Here is a 12,500-nt window from a genome sequence, read left to right as displayed (position 1 = left end):
CTTTATTATTACTATTTAAATTTATTTTATTATTTTCTATTCCTATTAGTTCATGTAACATTGATTGATATGTCCATTGTGTAAGTAAGGGTGTTATAGGGTCTTCATTTCTATCTAAAATTAAAAAATAACAAGCATCACCTTCTGTTATCTCATGTATATTTTGATTTATTAAATGATTAAATTGATAATTAGGTTCATTATTTGTTTCTAATATCTTCTTCTTTTTTTTTCTCTCCATTTCATCATTATATTTTTCATATATATCTAATATATTATTAAATACAGATTGATGTCTTAACATTTTTTCTTTTAACATATCTATAATATGTTTACATATTTTAGAATGCTTGTTATAAATAACATCCGGAACTTGTCTTATACAACAAAGGAAAGAAAACAATCCATCGATAATTCGTTGAACTATTTGATTCCCATAAAGCCTTATATTTGAATTGTTCTTATTATCGTTATTAATATGTTCAATAGATAAATTAAAATTACTATAATTAATATTATTATTATTATTATTATTATCATATATCATATTATTATCATATATCATATTATTATCATATATCATATTATTATCATATATCATATTATTATCTCCTTCCAATTTGTTAAACTCTTCAATGGTTAGCTTTTCATAGCGACCATCACTAGAATAATTATTATTACTATTCATATTATTATTATTATATTTCTTAAAATAATGTAACTCTTTTTTTTTCTTTTCTTTATCTATAAATTTATGATCATTCTTATATAAAAAGGAAGTGTAGTCTATATTTAGATGAAATAAATAATCATGCAATACATATGTATCAATATAATATTCTATTATATTTTTTATTACATCAAACTCATCAGCCTTAGCTAGCTTCTCTATATATATATCATTTACGATGTTTGTAAAAAATATATAATATTCTGAAAATAACGGCTTCTTAAGTTCACTCATTAATCTTAATATATTCGTATATGTAGGTCTTAATAAAAAGATAACTTTCAAATGTTTTAAATTCTTTATCTTATAATTCATAAAATCAAAATCTTCTTTTTTATCATTATTATTATATATATCTTCAAATATGTTTTTATCATTAAAATTTAAAGTTAAAAATATCTCTTTCTCCAATATATACGAATGTGAAAAAATCAAGGATATAATACTCTTCGTTTCATCATCAAGCACTAATACTTTATATCCCTTCACACGATGAATAATTAAATTTAAATATTCCTCATAAATGTTAACTAAGCTTTTAAACACGTAAGGATTATTCTCCATTTTTTTATGGGTACTTATAAATAAAGCAGATCAAATATGAAAAAAAAATAAAAAAATAAAAAAAATAAAAAAAAAAAAAATAAAAAAATAAATAAATAAAAAAAAAAAATAATAAAAAAATAAATAAATAAAACAAAAAAACAAACAAACAAACAAACAAACAAACAAGATAACTATTAACATATATAATATTTTGTATTGTCAATTTCTTTTTTTTTTTTTTTTTCTTCTTTTATATGAAAAAATATTCGAACAAGAAAAAAAAAATTATATGGACATTTTTATTATATAATTTATGTTGTGTTCCCCTTTAAGAATTTTTTTTTTTTTTTTACACATATATAATTATATATATAATTATATATATATATATATATATATATACTTGTATTATTATCCTCATTACCTTTAAACGTTCCTTTCTTTTCTCGTATACGTATACATTAATAATAATGATTATAAAAGTGTCATATTTATTTATTTATTTATTTTGAAAGTACAGAAAATTGTTAAATGTAAAAAATATATTCGACAGAAAAATAAAGAATTGGAAACATTAATAAAAGAAATATAAGGTACAAATGTATAATTTAATTAATATATTTAAATGATGAAAAGTTATTTATTATTCATTAAAAAAAAAAATATATATATATATATATATATATACATATATATATAAATTTATATTTTCTTATTTTTTGTTTGACATATGAGGATCAAAAATATTGCCTATTTATATTTAATTATAAGATAACACACAAAAAAAAATAAAATAAAATAAAATAAACATTTATATATATAATATATATATATATATATATATATATATATATACATATTACCGGGTAAAGCCCGTGTATATAAAGCCTACCCATTCCTATCACATAAACAAATTAAACGATGTGTACATATTTCTTAAACACCTTTCATTATTAAAATGTCTATTTGATAAGGCACGTTATGCATTTTATACTCGTAAGATACCTTTATATTTCTATGTCCAAGGAGCATTTTGTTTAATATGTTTAGTACACTTCTTTGTATATCCGAGGGTGTTGGAGTAACGTGATATTTGTGCTTATATTTGTAAGATAATAAGGAATTAAGAATATTCAGGTGTGATATGTTGACACATTCGATTACATTCTTATGATTATGTAACGGTATTAATAAAAAAAAGTGATAAAGAATATTTAAACTTATGTCAAACATTGAAATAAAGTTCTTTGGTAATGGTGTTGTTATTACTGAAGAAATGTTTATAATATTAACATGTTGAAAAGATTGATTTTTTTTTTTTTTTTTTTTTTTTTTTTTTGTTATTATTAGTTGATTATTTATATAAACATAAATATAATAAAGTATCCTAAATATATATGATAAAACAATATGAAATTTGTTAAATAAAAATAATTGAGATATAGATGTTAATATAAATAAGAAATGAATTAAATGTGATAATTGATTATTTTGTATTATATTTTTATCATTTATTTTGTTAAATATATCTTTACAACATGTAAATAAAATATGTTTATCATATATTGCCGTTTTATTCATATAGGAAAGGATACTTATAATATTTCCAAAATTTAATTTTTGAGTTTGTAATTTTTTATAAATATCATAAAATAATATCTTGTCATATATGTTCAATCTTGTATAACTTATAAATATACTACATAACAATCTAACATCTATATTTTTTTCTTCTTTAATTATAATATTTTTTATCATCTTCATTAAAAGAACTTTTATATTATAATATTGGATATCATTTGTATAACTCATGTAATTCAGAAGGGTATTAAGACAAATAAAATTAAATTTTTCTTTTTCTTTCTTAAACATATATTTATCATTACTACTAATCTTTTTACACATATTTTTATCTTTTTTTATTTCATATGTTTTATTATACACATCTATCCTTTCATCTGTTTCGTTATTACTACTATAATTATTTTTTCCATTCCTTGCGAAATTCACTTCTGACCCCTTGCATACATATGCCTTCTCAATTCTAGACATAATGCTTTCTATAAATTTTTTATCCATAATTTTGTAAAAAATTAATCCATTCATTATTTTTATTATATTAACAGGAACTAAACTGTTTAACATATGTTGATCTTTTACATTAAATTGTATATTTTTTAAAAACGATCTCCAAATATAAAAGGGAAGAATTTTATTAGCACCACGTTCTTTCTTTAACTCATATTGGTTCTCTTTTTTAACCTCTTTTTTAACCTCTTTTTTAACCTCATATTGGTTCTCTTTTTTAACCTCTTTTTGGATCTCTTTTTTAACCTCTTTTTTAACCTCTTTTTGGATCTCTTTCTCTTCCTCTTTCTCTTTCTCTTTCTCTTTCTCTTCCTCTTCCTCTTTCTCTTCCTCTTTCTCTTCCTCTTTCTCTTTCTCTTCCTCTTCCTCTTTTTCTTCCTCTTCAACAGTCTTTAACACCAACCCGTTTCTAAAAAAATATTTACTTAAGACACATTCACTAATTCTCATTCTACATACATTATTAACAAAATAAAAAAGGACGACATACATTTCATATGTATAATACATTTTAGATAAAGCATTTATTATATTACTAAAAATAATTAAATCTATATACTTTCTTTTCGGCATAGCTAATAAAAAGGTTAAGATATAGAACATTTTAATATCTACAATTTTGTGTTGGTAATAAATATTTAACAGATGACTTAAATTTTTTTCAATACAATAAATAGAGGAATGAGGCACATATGTGTTATCATTACATATATTATAATAATTTTTATAAGGTGCCAATTTAGAACATGTATTCTTATCATAGTTATTTGTTTCTATTTTTCCCATAGCAAATTTATTTTTATATACAACAGGATCTACGTTATTATACATATTTAAATTAAATGTTTCTATATTTTTTATTTTACTACATATATTATTATTTTTATTAACAAGCAATTTGAATATTTGTCGTTCAACTATAGTATTGACATAAGGTAATAAAGATATAATAATATCTTTAATATGATATACTTTTCTTTTATTATTTTTATTTTGTTTTTCTGTTTCCTTCTGATAATATGAAAGAGCATAAAGTAGCTTTGTTAATTCATCTAACGTAAACATGTCTGTACAATTATCTTGTGAGTATAATAAATCAGGAACATAAACAAATAGAAAATTATTATAAAGAAGTGGATCTATTTTATTCAAATAAGTATGTACTATATTTTGTTTATATTTAAATTTTATGTTTCTATGAAACATGTTATACATATTATATTTTACCTTGGTACATTTTTTATGTTTCACATTGGGATGTTCATATTTGAGCACATTATTATAATTATTACCATCATTACACATATTAACAAACGAAACATTCAAATCATTTTTCAATCCATCAAAAGTCATTATATTAATTTTCCTCATGTTATGCTTAAAAAGGTCATGTATAATATCGACAGACCTTTCAAATATATAAAATATGTTCTCATATAATTTGTTCGAATTCAATACAGTCAAACTATATAATAAAGATATAATTGATTGTAAATGTTTTTCCTTTTTTATTATCTCCATATGTATATTATTTTTTATATATATTATTATATTGGTTATTATATTATTCCATGTATCATCTATATATTCATAATTTATTTTTATATTCTTTGTTGATATGTTTTTATAAAACAAGATGATTTCATATAATAATGTAGTCATATTCATAAATGTACAAAAGAACAATTCCTTCTTTGTTTCATCTGTACTAGTAGCATGTTTTGTAACAATATGTTCATTTCTTATATAAATTTTATTTAATATATTTGTATTAATTGGTTTATTCGTATATTTATTATCATCATAACGATTATTATTATTATTATTATTATTATTATTATTATTATTTCCATATATATATTTATTTTTTTTTTTTCTACCATATATATAATTTTTAACATCATTCATATCATTATTTATATTATCATGTTGGATATTTTTATTTCCCCTATTCATTTTATAAATAAGAAAAGATATTCTCTTGTGTATAATCAACTCCTCTATATTACTGTAGGTAACCACAAGAGCATTTCGTCTATGAATTTTAAAAAAAATAATTGTTATTTTAATCATGTCATTAAAAGAAAGCGTACTCTCCAATTTTTTATCACATCTTATAAGAAGTGGAATAATAACCTGTAGTATATTTTTATATACATTACAAATGTTCTCTATACATAAAAAGTTATATATTAAAATATGATACGGGTGACGCTTATGATACGTATTATGGAATTTATTTATTTTTTCATTTATTTTTTCTTCTTCACAATATAATGTAGATACGTTTAAAAATAGAGATACCACCATGTTATAATTTAATACATGTATCCATTGATTATTAAGATATAAACATTTAAACAAATATATATTAAAAATATCTTTATTTCTTATAATATCAACACATGATAATAATACTGTAAAATATGATTTATTCAATAATATACTCATTATATTATTACATTTTTTATCTATTAATTTCTTTATCTTATTATATAATATAATTTTATTTTTTATTATGTTCTTTTCATTATTATTAAGTAAAGGCGGGGTACATTTCTGAATAGCTGGATGATCATCATTTTGTTTTTTCTTATGAGCATATAAAATATTTCTCTCTGATGATACATTTAAATTTATGTTATCGCCACAAGAGGAAACAATTTTATGATCAGGTAAATTGAAAGAAGAATTTAAAGATAACGAAGTAACATTATCATCATCATTATATTTTATACTACCATCATCATTATATTTTATACTATCATCATCATTATATTTTATACTACCATCATCATTATATTTTATACTACCATCATCATTATATTTTATACTACCATCATCATTATATTTTATATTATCATCATCATTATATTTTATACTACCATCATCATTATATTTTATACTATCATCATAATTTATGATATTATTATTATAATATATATTATTAGAATTTATAACACATTCTTTATTTTTCTTACTCTTTAAAATAAAAAGAAAATCTTTTTCAAGTCTTAAAACACATTTCAGCAACTTAACATGTTCATCATATATTTGTTTATCTGTAAATGTATCCACTGTTCTTATGTTGTTTAGATTTCTTTTAGAACTACTTATCGACTTATGTATTAAACAGAATATCTTATTATAACTTCTACATCTTGTTAAGTAATTTATTTTATATTTATTAATTCTGTTGGATATGTTTGAAATGTTTTGAGGTACATAAAACATAGTATTTTAATGAACAACCATTTTGTTTTGTTTTTTTTTTAATTTCAAAAAAATAAATAAATAAATAAATATATATATATATAGTGATATTATTATTTTACATATTTTTAAATATATACATATAATATATATGGCAATCATTTAAAGATAAGTAAAAATTAAAAAAAAAAAAAAAAAAAAAAAAAAAAAATACTACATACATAATAAAATTATATATACATATAAAATTATACATACATATAAAATTATATATACATATATAATTATTTATATATATATAATTATTTATATATATATAATTATTTATACATATATAATTATTTATATGTATAAGCATAGTTATTCATTTTAAAAATTTGATGATTTAACATTTTAATCTTTTTGTAATATAATATATATTTTATATATCATATTTATTTGTATTTATTTTTATATTTATTTATTTATTTATTTTTTTTATTTTTTCCTTTGTTCTGGCCCCTGCCCCTGCCTCTACCTTTAAATGAATAAGAATAAGAAGAAGAAAAAAAAACCCAACCACGTAATTGTGGAAAATATTCAAAAAGAATGTTCATTTGTTTTAAAAAAGGGAAATAACGACATATATGTTAGTAATAACAAAGCTATACAAATATATAACGATAGAATTATTAAACTATTAAATAAAAGGACTCATAAAAATGTTGAAGAAATTATAGAAGGAGATTATAAAGATTTAAATAAAAACAAATATACAAATGACACAGTTTTTATACATGCTGTTGGTATAAATATACTAAAAGCCTCTTATATAGTTCAAGATCTTTTTTCTTATTATTATGAGTTTGTAAAAAGTATTCAAGGACCTACCATTTCAGATAAGAAAAATAATAACAATATTCTAGAAAAAAAAAAAAAAAAAGAAGAAAAAAAAAATCTTTTATCATATATAGATATTCATATTGAATGTAATACACTCATCATGAACGACAACATTATAACAAATATATATGATATGGATCAACATTTTAATCATAATAACAATAATGATGATGACAAAAGTTTCTATCATGAATACGATAACTTGATAAAATTTGCATCCATGAAATATGACCCTCTCAAGCACAAATACTCAGAGGTTCGGAAATTAAAAAAATCAAAAAAAAAAAAATAAAATAAAATAAAAATATAATATAAAAAATTAACTCAATTAAGAGAATATATATATATATATATATATATATTATGTACTACTACATTTCTGTAGTGCGTGGAATATTGTAATATATATATATATATATATATAATTGTATTTATTTCATATATTTTATTATTTTATTTTATTTTTTTATTTTTTTTTTTTTTAGAGATCCAAAGGAAGAAGAGTAACAAATGTGACAATAGGCATAAAGAAAACACCAAATAAATGATATATAAAAATAATACCAATCATTTTTTATATATGCATAATTATATATATATATATATATATATATAATGTTAAAATGTTTTTGTAGTCATAAAATAAGAACACATATATATTATTAATTTATTTTTTTAAGTATTTAATTTAATATGTTTCATACTTATATAATATATATATATATATATATATATATATATATATATATATATATATATATATATATATATGTAATAAAAAAATCTTGTGAATAATATAACCTTTTTAAGAACAAGAAATATTTTTTTATATAAATCACTTATTAAATATTATAAAATATATATATATATTACACATATATATATATTTTATTTTTTTTATTTTTGAAATATTTGTCATGCTCCTGACACTATTAATATAAACCGTCAGCTTTCTAATTTTTATATGGACATACAAAGAAAAATTAAAAAATGCATAAATTTAAAAAGAAAATTAAAGAATCCAAAAGGATGTCTTACAAATATTAAGGATAAGATTATAAAATGTAACGTAAAGGATTTTCCAAGTACAAGGAAAAGATATTTTTTTAATATATTCGATAAAAAAATAAAGAGATATATATTTAATAATGTAATGAATACTAGTAGAACAAATAATTTTGGTATAGAAAATATATCATGGGTACAATATGATAAGATAAAAAATATTCCTTATACATGTCATAATATAAAATATGATATACATAGTTGTAATAATAAACATATATATGATAACAATTCTTATAATATAATAAAAAAAAGTAATATTCAGCTTTCTTCTTTTTTAAAAGGTATTATTTTTAATATAAATTATTTGTTATACCTATTTAATAAAAACAATCACATTTATTTTGATTTACACCTCTTATTTAAAAATGATTTATTATTACAAAGAAATATAAATATATCCTATGAAAGAAATGTAGATAATATGTCTAGGGAGTTACATCATAAAAGAGACATATTAACTAATACTCAAAGTTTATATAATATTAATGATTTGTTTGCTTTGTTTATATTCTATGTTCATATTAAGAGATTTTATTTCTACTTTTTTTATACAATTCTTGAAAGGATTAATGATATGCAAACTACAAATGATCATAAAAATGTAAGTGATATGAAAAATGTATGTGATAAGAACAATGTGTGTGATATGAAAAATATGTGTGATAAGAATAATATGTGTGATAAGAACAATATGTGTGATAAGAACAATGTGTATGATAAGAACAATGTGTATGATAATAACAATGTGTGTGATAAGAACAATATGTATGATAAGAACAATGTGTGTGATAAGAACAATATGTATGATAAGAACAATATGTGTGATAATAACAATGTGTGTGATAAGAACAATATGTATGATAAGAACAATGTGTGTGATAAGAACAATATATTCCATATGAACAACATACATAAGGAACATATTTATCATATTTTTTCACACGAAAATTATTATAACATTCAAAATATGAACAGTGAATATTGCCTAAAATTTTTAAACGCTTGTATACAATTAAAGAATGTCATCTCCAATATTGTAAATACAAATAAGAGGAAAAAAGAAAAAAATGTTACAAACCATCAGAATAATATCCGAACATGTCGTATTAATTATTTTGTCTTTTTTAAAAATGCGATATTTACAAAATGCAAAATTATAAAAAAGAAAGAAAAAAAAAAAAAAACGGACGAACAAATATATATTAAGGCATACATACATAATTGTGTGTATACAAATATTTTTAAGCACATGTTATTGCAAAACATAAAGATGGAAAAAAAAAAAATAATAATAAATAAAAATATAATAAATGAAAATATAATCAATAAAAATATAATAAATGAAAATATGATTGAATTATTTAATAATAATATAATAAATAAAAATATAATTGAATTATTTAATAATAATATAATAAGGAAAAAATATATTCATTTTTTTTTTTTAAAAAAACAGAAATATAAAAATATGATGTACCATAAGTTTAAAAAGAGAAAAGATATGAACACATTAATAATGTGTGATAAATATATAAATAAATCGATATGCTTATTTTTAAATAAGTTTCAAGACTCTTCCATTTTTATAAAGTATATGAAAATTATTAAAAAGTCAAACATAATAAATTATTTATATGATGATCATGTTTTTATTAAGTCATTAATCAAATGTATTAAAAAGAATTGTGCTTATTTCACAGGACAAGATTTGATATTTATATATAAATGGAAAACACATATGAACAATTTGGATAATATAAATCAGCATAATAATAAATATATAAATAAATATATAAATAAATATATAAATAAACATAATAATAATAATATGTATAACAAAACAGACAAGGTAGAACATAATAATGTCGTATTTTCCTTCTCTCTTATAAAAGATGATATTTTTCGACACATTGAAGATTACCATTTTCATCACATAAAAGATATTATCTATATATGTTACAAAAACAAATTGTATGAATACAAATTATTCCATAAAATTATAAAACATTTAATAAAGAATATAAACAAAATATGTTCTAAATATTTAGTCACAATAATTATTCTTATGTATAACAAATTAAATTGTAAAACCGAACTAAAAGAACTGTTATTCATCCTATTAAATAATTATAGACCATCCTTAAAACAAAGAAATAAAAGAAATAATATATCTCTAAATAATATATATTTAAAAAATATAAATAAAAGATATATTAAAAAAAAAAAAAAAAAAAAAAATATATATATTTATACTATATGCAAAAAAAATAATCTTGGTAATATACACAAACCTAATGTTATGATCACATCTAATCATAACAATATTCTATTTAGATCCTTTGAGTATGTAAAAGTACACAAATTATTATTATTTATTAATATTTTAATAAAAAGTAATATATATATTAATTATGAATGGTCCCTTTATTTTTTCTCTTTAATTAAACAAAAATATGCTTTTATAAAAAAGAAAGGTTTCTATATATTATGTTATATATTATTTCATATACAAAATAATAATAATGTAATATATAAGTCTTATGAGCATATTTTTAATCCTTATAATAAATATAATATAATAAAATTTACTTTACCTCAAATTCTATGTACATCAAATATATATTCATTAATATATGTAGCTTTTCTACTATATAGCACTAATAACACAAGGAATTTTATAAAAATATTTTTTACAATAATCCTAAAATTTTATGATTCTTCTATGATCAAACAAATACAAAATAACAAAAATAATTATCAACATATATCATGTCATAATTATAGCACGAAGAATGACAATTCAGAATATTATATACCAGATGATGATAACAAGTTATTATATAATTACTCTTATAATCAACTATATGAAAAGAACCATTTTAATGATGACAATATTTTTATACATGATTTAAAAATTTATGAAAGAAATATTAATAATAAATATCAAAAAATAAAAGATAAAAAAAAAAAATATGCATTCAAAAATAAAATTAATTTAATTAATATACCATTCATATGTAATAATATAAAAGAACATTTTTCATTTCATCCATATGTAAATAATATAAAATATGAAACCCGAAACCCTCAAAATCTTTCCAAATTAATGTATATAAATAATTCACAAAAATTTCAAAATACACATAAACCTAATTTTCCACATATACTAAATTATTCTCTATACACACATATCAAAAATAATCCTATAAAAAAAAATGAAACAAATAATCTTTATATTAAGAATGATTATTATAATCAACAAGAAAAAGAAATAAACAAGTCATCTATAAATAATAAATTTGAAACTATCAATAATTATTATAATATATATACAGATAATCTTTTTAATCGTGTTCATAAATCTCGTTTAATACTTATACTTATATATCATTTTTTATTTTTTATTATTAGTTCAAATAATATCCATAATAATAACAACAACAACACAATTTATAATAATATTAATAATATTAATAATATTCATAAATCAAATTATGTTAATACAAATTTTACAAATATAAAACAAGATTCTCTCTTATATAAAATAAAAAATAAATATCTTCTCTTATTCTATAAAACTTATATTATATGTATATCTTATATAAACATGTCATTAAAAATTACCAAAAATATGAATAATAATAAGAACGCCCAGTCGTCAAAATTGCACAAACAAATATTCTCCCACATATCGGAACTTGTACAAAATAAAGATAAATACCATATGGTAAATGAATATGTACACTATCCTTATGAGATAGACATATGTATAAAAAGGGTCATCACAAAAAATAAATAAGCATATATGTAAATAAATACACAGTAATATATAAATAAATATATATATATATATATATATATATAATAGTACTTGTAATATTTTATTAATATATTAATAAATATGATACACGTGTTTTTGCGTGTGTGTCTGTAGGTTATTATTTAATATTTTTACCCCTTAATATACATAAGT

General features: G+C 19.0%; 4 protein-coding genes across 4 annotated transcripts in view; 2 read left to right on the top strand and 2 right to left on the bottom strand.

The window, feature by feature from the left end:
- The window catches only part of PRSY57_0215300 (vacuolar protein sorting-associated protein 45, putative), a gene marked incomplete at both ends in the record, with an annotated part of 2,187 nt that extends 893 nt beyond the window's left edge, over positions 1 to 1,294 (bottom strand). The window contains one exon of the mRNA XM_012905587.2: positions 1 to 1,294. This exon is cut by the window's left edge and continues 893 nt beyond it. Within this exon, the coding sequence (XP_012761041.2) occupies positions 1 to 1,294 (1,294 nt within the window).
- A 918-nt stretch (positions 1,295 to 2,212) lies between these two features.
- Positions 2,213 to 6,598, bottom strand: PRSY57_0215200 (hypothetical protein; the record flags this gene model as incomplete). Its single annotated transcript, XM_012905586.2, has 1 exon — positions 2,213 to 6,598. The coding sequence occupies one exon, from the start codon at positions 6,596 to 6,598 to the stop codon at positions 2,213 to 2,215; it is 4,386 nt and encodes a 1,461-aa protein (XP_012761040.2).
- A 502-nt stretch (positions 6,599 to 7,100) lies between these two features.
- PRSY57_0215100 (hypothetical protein) lies at positions 7,101 to 8,007 on the top strand (the record flags this gene model as incomplete). Its single annotated transcript, XM_012905585.2, has 2 exons — positions 7,101 to 7,715; positions 7,945 to 8,007. 2 exons carry the CDS (start codon positions 7,101 to 7,103, stop codon positions 8,005 to 8,007), a joined length of 678 nt encoding a protein of 225 aa, XP_012761039.2.
- A 416-nt stretch (positions 8,008 to 8,423) lies between these two features.
- Positions 8,424 to 12,326, top strand: PRSY57_0215000 (hypothetical protein; the record flags this gene model as incomplete). Its single annotated transcript, XM_012905584.2, has 1 exon — positions 8,424 to 12,326. The coding sequence occupies one exon, from the start codon at positions 8,424 to 8,426 to the stop codon at positions 12,324 to 12,326; it is 3,903 nt and encodes a 1,300-aa protein (XP_012761038.2).
- Positions 12,327 to 12,500: the final 174 nt, after the last annotated feature.

The sequence above is a fragment of the Plasmodium reichenowi genome, chromosome 2, assembly GCF_001601855.1.
Source record: "Plasmodium reichenowi strain SY57 chromosome 2, whole genome shotgun sequence".
In the NCBI taxonomy this organism is placed as follows: domain Eukaryota; phylum Apicomplexa; class Aconoidasida; order Haemosporida; family Plasmodiidae; genus Plasmodium; species Plasmodium reichenowi.
This window is presented reverse-complemented; position numbering and strand designations above follow the sequence as displayed.